Below are 10,104 nucleotides of genomic sequence, written 5' to 3'. Positions count from 1 at the left end.
GTTTCACTCTTCAAAGAATAAGAAACTTAGATCATCACACACATGTACACACACACACTTGCCCAAGAGCACACACACAGCATGAGCATCTCTTGGGCTTTCAGAAAGGTGAGAACTAAATCCGAATCAAGACAGCCCATATAATAACATAATATCATCAAATCAAACAATCACCGTGCATTATGCAGATGACCATCTTATTGCAGAAAAATTGAATTATATTGCAAATAAATCTGTATCGAGGCACTCACTTCCAATCACAACATGCTGGAGGTAGAAATAAATAGGAAAAACCTCAATTGGATTATGAATCTCTAGAAAACAAAAAATTGGCAGATTCTTCAGATAATTCAATGCCTCCAAATTTGAATAGCCAAGACCGATACCTTTGGTTAACAGAAAGAATCTGTTTGAGAGGCAAGCTCAATAGAGTCCCAAAAACTTCCACCAGAATGTACCCACGACTCCCCATATAAGAACATTGAACATGGCAGTGATGAAGCCAAGCCGGAAAACGTCTGGAAGCTCTACATAGCCCGCTGCATATCAAAGACGATGCCACCACTTTCAGTAGTAATCATAGAATTTAAAGAGAAAGAGGTCCAATAAAACCATAACAGCACAGTTAAGACTCACTATACTTTATGAGTAGATTCAAGGGAGCACAAAATGGGAAAGTACACCATTTTTAAACAGAGTATGCAAAACCCTAGCACATCCAGAGTCATAACCATTCAAAGAAATGGAACGGCAATGGAAAGAGTGGACCCACCATGGCCACATCATCTTCTGGTGGGTCCCACCTATCTCCATCATAATCCACCATTTCATTGGACAACACTCATTCCAAAAGACTATTACAAGTCCAAAGCATGTCCATTGGATTGTACTAAGCATAAAAAACAGGGCAGACATAAATAAAACTCATTCATTCTATTACCATGAATAGATAGGGAAGATGAAACAATAGCCAAGCTGTGGATGCAAAGGTAAAATCTCAATGGAAAAAATGGTTTTAGAAAAAGATTGCATAATACTATCAAATAAGTCAAACTCTCCCCAAATGGGATTTAGGCACTAGTTTGATTGACTAAGGTGATGACAATTGCAACTCCCAGGTTCAATTGCTAAGCTCACCTATGCAGAAAAAAGACAACCTCCCAAAATGGCCAACTCTCACAATGGAGTCAATCATAATAAATTACAAGACCCATAAAAGCATGGTGATTAATTTTGGAACAAGTGGTAAGGTGATAAATAAAATTGAAACGAGCTAAGAAGATTTCATTAGAGAGAAGAAAGATGAGGGAAAAGACTGAAGTGACATATGTCCAAGATAAAGGTTCTAAGAATGGGGCCAGGATCTTCCTTCACAAATCTGCAGCTCCAATGCTATTGATGCTTAACAGAATAATCAGATGTTGCAATAATTGCCATGAAAAGCAAATAGCTTCTTCATTCCAAAACACCAGATGTTCCTCTAAAACACAACGTGTGTTAAAGAAGATGCTTTAATACATAGTTAAAGCCTTACCTCCGTAATACACAGCAGCCTGACCACTGCTAAAATGAGTCAATGCACCAAAGAGATTTGTGTTATAGGCCAATGCAAGCGCTGCTAATGCACCAGGCACTCCAGATGCTAAGTGCATGGCTAGAAATGCAGAATATAAGGCCCCCACATGTCCAGTTTGACTTGCAAATAGATAGTGGATGAAGAAATAAGCTGCTTGTAGAACGCAAAAAGCAGCAGGCCAGCTTAATGAGAAAGCTTGAAGAGACTTGGCAACACAGCTTGACATCCATGACACGATTCCGAGGTTTGTCAGTTGACCTGCCATCCCCACAAGGACTGCGAACCAAGCCAATGTGTCCCATGCAGATTTCTCACTCAAGCAGTCATCCCAATCAAGCACCCCAAGTAACAAAAGCAAAGATAACCCAAGCATCGCTGCAACCACACTTGGTATACCGAGAGATTCACTGTACACAAAGAAACTGCATCAATGCCAGGATATTGAAGTACAAAAGACCAAGTCAATAAGGTTTTTCTTGAAACTTGTCACTTCTACCTAAGTTAAGGAAAAGATGCTTACTTCTGAGCTCCTTGAGAAAACCATATCCCCGCCATCCATTATTTCAAAGGATGGTCATGACCCTAAAGACACAAAGTCCTTGGGATCACAGAACATTTTTTTTGCCTCCCATTAAAGAAATCTCAAACCCCACCAGTTGAGACAAATATACAACATCAGTATAATAGAACACTTAACTACTAAATATCCTTCTAGATATCCCAACCTCGATGATACTTTGTGAAATTTCAACAAAGTAACCAATCTAAGAGGTCATGCATATCTCTGAAGTCTGAACACAGTACTTTCAGAAAACCTCAGGTAAAGGAGGTTTAATTATGCTTTTCCTAATTGACAAAGAGAGGTTGATCTGCATCACTTTCGGAATACATATCAATGCAACAGAACAGTGCTCTAATGATTTCACATAGAACAAAATAATCCCGCGTCCTAAAGTTTAGGACATCGGAAATGAGAACTTCCAATTTGACTGAACCAGATGCACTACCTGCACTCTTCTAAAGCCGAAAGTTAAAAACTTGTAAATTGTGATTGTGGAAAACATTTCTTTTTAGTCATGTTACGTATATTTGTTTTAATGAGTATAAATTTTGATTTTCTGAATTGGATCTAAGCCATAGCTTTGGTTGAAGTCACTTGCTACCCACACTCCAAAATGAGTAAAATTTCGTGAGTCAACAAGTGTAGATACCTACAAGCATGTGTCATCCTTTCAAACACGTAGTACATTGCCAGTACGTACATGACATTTTGAGGACGTTTCATCACATTTTGATTATGTAGCCAGTTTTTTTAAATAAAAAGCCAACTTTATACTGTGAAAAGGTGGCACATGACAATGATATTTAGTAACATCCTTTAACTTGGAGGACCAGAAGGTCCTTGTACACCAAGGGGCAGTAAAATCTTCCTTTTACATGCATCAGCGTTCAACTGAAACGAGCCCCCTAAAGTAAAAAAATTTATTTTCCCTCATATACATTTTACTAGAAGGCAGGTTTTACATGGGTCATCCATTATGAGCATTATTTTTCCAACATATTCTTTCATAGTTGTTTCTAATAATTTTTTTCAGTTATGTACTTTTTTAAGGATTTAGTTTTTTTATATTTACTTTGACTGTTTTATGAATTTTCAACAGTCACATTTTCAACAGAATATTCCATTATTTTATAAACATATAATCTGCCTATTATTATGTATAGATATCTCACCACGTCTCAAATTTTGGGTGCTGAATCTGACTCAGACACATAGCTGATGTGAAATGTGCATCAGTTTCTAGCTAACATAGCATGAGATATGGGTTTGATCACTAGCTCGACGGAAAAGAAGAGTATTAGCTTGTTGCCCAGCAGAATGGAATTCTTAAACTTCACACTTAACTATCCAAACAATAAAAAATGAAAAATAGAAGCAGGAAAACCAGTCCAGCAAGTAAAGAAGATTCGGAATCAATCGGAGAACTATGGGGAAAATCACAAGTGGATATCCAATAATACGGCATTTGGGAAATCTACAGGGTATGATTTGTTCTAAACAGCAAGTAAAGAAGATTCGGAATCTATCGGAGAACTATGGGGAAAATCACAAGTGGATATCCAATAATACGGCAATTGGGAAATCTACAGGGTATGATTTGTTCTAAAAATACATATACAATTACATGTACAATTAAGTGAATATCCAAATAAGCCTCAATAAATCTGTTTGAGAGTACTTTCGTAGTGCCACCACTGACGATGCAGAACTACTTAATTCTGTCAGAACGGCCACATAGCATCAGTGAGTTTATCAAAATTGTACTACATTGTTCAATTTGTATGTTTTTATAAAAACATAGGAGTAAAAACGAGGAATCCTCCAATGGACTTTTAAACTCCATGGATTTCCCCCCTTTTTCCTCCAATCTTGGATTTTCTCATTTGGACAAAGCTGTGCCACTTTTTCTTAATCCAAAATCCTACTTGAAGCCTATTTCTTTGTATTTCTTGGATTTGGAATTAGAAAGAGAGAAGGAATCTAACTATTGGGGACATTTGCTCTCTCTCTCTCTCTCTCTCTGCGCCCCCCCCCCCCCCCTTCACCGCTTCCCTCTCTTGTCACCAGAAATCGAAACCAAATGTTTCAAGCGAGTGCTTGGCTTCTCCTTTCTCTTCTTCTTTTCCATTTCTGGTGATTTTTCTAGTACTTTCCCAGGTGAAATTGTGGTGTAGATCCAATAGTGAAGATCAAAGCTCAAGACTGCCCATACTCTTGTAGAGTTTGCAGTGCTTGCTTTACTATCAAGTGATTTCCCCCTGGAATTCTCACTACCCTTTCCAATTCATTCCCTACCCCTTCTCTCTCTAATCTTTCTTTCTCCACCCCTTTTACACTCTCACTCTACGCCAACCCTCTCTCACGCCCCTTTCTCAGCCTTTCAGAGAGGACTACCATTTTTTCCCAACCATAAAAACCCCAACTTATGTAAAGTTCATTTCTTGCTAGCTAAAAGAGAGAAACGAAGAGAGAGCAGGAGGGGAAGAACTGGTTTAGGATCTAAACAGTGTTAAATTATACTTAACATAATCTGATGTTCATAGGTATATAACATTCTTTGGCCATTGTATGATTTGTTCTAGGGTATTATATGTACATTTGCCATAACAGGGCTCTTTTATGTGAAATAGAAAAAGAGGGGGAAAGAAACTAACCTAAACCTAAAAAATTAAAAGGAAAAAAAATGAGAGAATATACCCTCTCAAGGTTTGAAGAGTGACACAGTTTTAAAAAATTACTGGCCACCAATAACCAGCAAACTAACAGCGTTTTAGAAAGAGAAATAAAACCGAGAAGGAAATCGCAAAACGAACGTGTGGATCTGAGTCCTCTACTATGGGCCCACGAGTACAAGAGAAGAAAAAACACCCACAACGACCTCTTTCACTCTACAAAAAGCTTTCTTTATTCCATAAAAATCAACCACCTTTTTTACAATGCACGCCCCTCGTTTTATTTACTTCTAAAACAACTCTCTTCTAAAATATCTCCTTATCTTCTAAAGACAAACCATAAAAAAAAATCCCTATCTCCGTGTTCCTTACCCAAAGGTAGGAATGGACCTCAATCTCACAACTCTTCACAATCTCTTCCATCTCACCTCTCTCCAACTTGATAACCATCTACGCATCTTAATCTTAGGAAGCAAACTCTACAATGTGATCTAAATATTTGCTCCAAGATTTGCTAAAATAGACTCTAAAAAAATAACCACTTATCAAACTCTAGATTGACTTTATCAAACTAAAGATTGTCTTACCAAAAAAAGTAACAAACTCATTCTAAGAAGATAGACTTATTCAACTAAATAAAAAACATAGACTGAACCTATTTATAACAATTAACCCTAATAAAAATAAAAATAAATAATAAAAGATACCATAGCAAAAAAAATAACAATAGAAGATTTTTCCATAAAAAACATAATGTAACCCTACTCCTAAAATAAATATAATTCCTAAAAACTAACCCAATTCTACCCACAACTCTAAAAAATAAAATTAGATTTTGAATAAACCCATTTTTTATCTTCATCATTCTCCACTGCTTGGAGAAAACTCGTCTTCGAGTTTTAAAATGCAATAAGATGAAATTTTTCCCGCAACCTTCTTCAACTTGAACATTGTAAACACAATCCTGCGACCTGTGGGTTACTGCATTGAAAATGATAAGCCTTCGAGGAAAGGGTCAGTGTATGTCAATTTTTAGCAACATAAACTTGCTGAAATTGCTCAAACTTAACCTTAGGGCACACCACATATGCTTCTTTTAGATAAAAACTAGATTCAGCAGTCGAAACAATTTCACCTATTTATTCTACTTTGAGGTCTTCCTCTTTCTCTTCATCAAATATTTCTGTAGGCCCAATCTCCTCTAGGTTCAAGTCAACATCCTTATTTTCCATCTCTTCATTGATGAGAAAATTAGATATCCTTGCTGCCTCAAAGACAGCTTCTCTGCTTTTATCTTGCTCTTCATCAAATATAGGACCTTCATCAAAGAAAATATCACTTTGGAATGATAATTCTAATTGAAGATCCAAGCCTATTGATTCTTCATCAAACTTAACTAGATCACTCTGTCGACCAAGAAGCTCCTGGCACAACGCCTGCGCAGGGAACAGGTTCTCGAAAGCAATGTCCAACTCACTACCATCATCATAATATGTCAGGCCTAAATTTTACGCCAAGCCCAAGGTCAGCTCTTCTACATTTTGAAGGTCCTATTTTCGCTAGATTGGCTCATTCCCGCTACCTAGCCATAGACCATGTCCACGAGCCATGAAGCCTATTGACGAATACCTAATTCAAGTCACATCCTGATTCTCCATCTCTTCATTGATGAGAAAATTAGATATCTTTGCTGCCTCAAAGACAACTTCTCCACTTTTATCTTGCTCTTCATCAAATATAGGACCTTCATCAAAGAAAAGATCACTTTAAAATGATAATTCCAATTGAAGATCCAAGCTTACTGATTCTTCATCAAACTTAATTAGATCACTCTCCCGACTAAGAGGCTCCTGACGCAACGCGTGTGCATGGAACAAGTTCTAGAAAGCAGCTTCCAACTGACTACCGTCATCATAGTATGTCAAGCCTAGATTTTGCGCCAAGCACAAGGTCAGCTCTTCTACATTTCGAAGGTCCTGCTCTCGCTAGATCGGCTCATTCCCGCTACCTAACGATAGACCACGTCCACGAGCTATAAAGCCTATTGACGAACACCACGATCCACAAGAATCGATTAATGCTCTGATACCACCAGACGCAGTTGAAAAAATTACTGACCGCCAATAACCGGCAAACTAACCGCGTTTTAGAAAGAGAATTAAAACCAAGAATGAAATCACAAGCAGAAGAAATGAACATGCGGATCCAAGTCATCCGCTATGAGCCCACAAGCACGATAGAAGAAAAAACACCCACAAGAAGTGCCTCTCTCCCTACAAAAAGCTTTATTTATTCCATAAAAATTAACCACCTTTTTACAATGCACGTCCCCTTTTTTATTTACTTATAAAACAACTCTCTCCTAAAATATCTCCTTATCTTCTAAAGACCAAGCCATAAAAGAAATCCTTATCTCCATGTTCCTTACCCAAAGGTAGGAACGAACCTCAATCTCACCACTCTTCACAATCTCTTCCATCTCACTTCTCTCCAACTTGACAGCCATCTAAGCACCTTAATCTTAAGAAGCAAACTCTACAACACGATCTAAAGATTTGCTAGAATAGACTCTATAAAAATAACCACTAATTAAACTCTAGATTGACTTTATCAAACGAAAGATTGTTTTGCCAAAAAAAAAATATGGAGTCAATCTAAGAAGACAAACTTTATCAACTAAACCAAAAACCTACACTGAAATTATTTATAACAATTAACCCTGATAAAAATATAAATAAATAATAAACGATACCATAACAAAAGAAGATTTTTCCAAAAAAAATAATAATGTAACCCTAACTCCTAAAATAAATATAAGTCCTAAAAACTAACCAAAAATCTACCCACATCTCTAAAAAATAAAATTACATTTTGAATCAAACCGTTTTTTTATCTGCATCAAAGAGGAATCCACCCCAAAGGTTGAGATATTGGACCCTCTCTTTAAGACTGCATTAAAAGTCATTTTATCATTTCTCTTTTAATTAAGTCATTAGGACCTATATGTCCTATTTCAAGTTTATATGGGCAGTTCGTTTTGTTTATTTCATTAATGCAAAAAGAGTTGAGAGGTGTCATCATCATCATCAGAGCCTTATCCCAACTATTTGGGGTCGACTACATGAATCCAGTTTGCCATGCTTCTCTATCAAGGGTCATTCTATCAATCACACTATAAGTCACCATATCTCTTCTCACTACTTCCATCCATGTCCTTCTGGGCCTTCCCCTTGCCCTTTTAGAGCGTTCAACTTGGACCAAACCACCCCACCTAAGTCTACTTTTCCTCATCTTGTCGCCTATTGAAGGCACTCCTAAGTCCCCACGGATGTATTCATTTCAAATTCTATCATTTCTTGTCTTGCCACTCATTCATCTCAGCATCCTCATCTCAGCTATACATTCATTCTACTGATATGTTGTTTCTTGTCCATCCAACATTCCGACCCATAAAGCATGGCTGGTCTTACAGCCCTCTTATAAGAAGAGTGATTCAAATACCAAGTTTTTTCATATGTTTACTCTTGTGCGATGCAAAACTGACAAGATTTTTTCTCTCAATGATACAGCTGGTATATGTTATCTCTGCTTATTATGCAATTGAACGCATATAATATCTTTCTTCTAAGGTCTCCTTGCACCGAAAGAGCATGTTACCTTTCAAAATGTCCCCCACCCTTTGATTTTCTACCAAAAGTCTTAGTTTCAATCAGCAAAGAGAAGATCTATCTAAAGGTATTTTGATCGAAGAAATTAGGGACCGATTTTGGAGCATGAAGAGTGAAACCGCACCTGGACTAGATGGTTTTAGAATAGAACTCTACAAATTTAGTTGGGAAATTATATGCCAGGACATATTTTCAGCACTTAAGGATTTCTTCAAAAAAATGGCAATTTTTAAAAGAGGTCAACTCTACTTTCATTTGCATGATCCCTAAAAATATATCTCCCTACTCTCTGAAAGATTTCAGGCTGATTGGCCTATGTAATGTCTTCTATAAAATCATGAGAAAAATTGTGGCTGACATATTGTGTGTGGTATTGGATGCTCTGATTCACCCCTGCCAAACTGCTTCCTTGAAAGGTCGGCTCATCATTGACAATGTTTTAATGGAAAATGAAAGTATCTCCATGTGTCACAAAGCTGCCTCTAGACCCAAACTGTGCCTCCAACTAGACCTTAGCAATGCCCATGACAAGGAATCCTACGACTTCTTGTTAAAGAGACTACAAGCCTTGGGTTTTCCGAACATTTTTATAACATGGATCATGCATTGCATTTTTTCAATCCTGGTTAACAGCTCGCCTAAAGGGTATTTTATAAGCAAGTAGAGTCTACAACAAGGGGATCCCTTATCTCCTTACCACTTTCTAATAGTTATGGATTTCCTTAGACATTGGAGGAGTAAAAATGGTTCATTGGCCACAACATTCCCATTCCCTTCTAGTTCGCATTATGGAGTCTCACATTTATTATAATATGCAAATTATGTTTTGATCGTTTGTGAGGCATCGCCCAAGGATGTAAATTCAATTAAAGATATACTAGACTCTTTCTGTGGTGCCATGGGTCAAATGAACAATGTTGCAAAAAGTAAGTTTTTATTTTTTTGGTGGCAGTGCGGGACTCAAGTCAGCAATTAAAAATATTCTTCATTTTGTGGAAGGTACATTACCCCAAATGATTGAGAAGAATGAATGAACAAGATTTATGTAGCCGACCCCAAAATAGGGTTAACGCTATCTTTTACAAGAGACTCCAGTTGATTCAATCGGTTTTAAGTGCATCTTCTATATACCGATCTTGTCCTTCTTTTGCCTACTCGCACATGCAATATATTCGAGAAATGCCAACAGAACTTTCTTTGGGTTAGTACTTCTGATAGCAAAGGGCTACATCTTATAAATTGGAAAACAATTTGCCTTACATTTGAGGAGGGCGGGCTTGGCATTAGAAACTTCCAGGATGTCAACTTAGCTGGCATGATGAAGCTAGCTTAGAGATTGGCTGCAAATCCTTCCTCCTTGATTTCTAGATTCTTTCAACACAGGTACTTCAGAATCTCCTCCATGGCTATCTAAAAGTAAGAATTGTTCCCATGCTGAAAGGGTATCGCCACCAGTTTAAAGCTTAATGTCAGATGGGTGGTGGACATTTGTAATTCCTTTTAATTTTGGACAGACCCATGGGTATCTGAATTTTCAATCTGGGAGAAGTTTGGCTGCAAAAAGGAGTTGGGAGGGTTTGCAGTCATTCTCTTCTCGGAGCCAAGGCAACAATGGAAACTCTGAAG

The 10,104-nt window shown here is 37.4% G+C and overlaps 1 protein-coding gene across 2 annotated transcripts in view; it reads right to left on the bottom strand.

Annotated features, from left to right (window-relative positions):
- Nucleotides 1-200: 200 nt before the first annotated feature.
- The window catches only part of DIT2.1 (dicarboxylate transport 2.1), a 30,579-nt gene continuing 20,675 nt past the window's right edge, over nt 201-10,104 (bottom strand). Inside the window, exons 3-4 of one of the 2 annotated variants that reach the window (XM_006827906.4) lie at nt 1,535-1,983; nt 201-539 (exon numbers count right to left, since the gene is read on the bottom strand). In XM_006827906.4, the coding sequence (XP_006827969.1) occupies nt 424-539; nt 1,535-1,983 (565 nt within the window). In that variant the 3' untranslated portion in view covers nt 201-423. The remainder of the gene's footprint in view (nt 540-1,534; nt 1,984-10,104) is intronic. The other variant, XM_088865001.1, reaches the window with a different exon arrangement.

Source organism: Amborella trichopoda, chromosome 4, assembly GCF_054954075.1.
Source record: "Amborella trichopoda isolate Santa Cruz 75 chromosome 4, AtrichopodaSantaCruz75HAP2 v2.0, whole genome shotgun sequence".
Lineage (NCBI taxonomy): Eukaryota > Viridiplantae > Streptophyta > Magnoliopsida > Amborellales > Amborellaceae > Amborella > Amborella trichopoda.
Note: the sequence above shows the minus strand (reverse complement) of the source record. Positions and strands in the feature narration are given on the sequence as shown.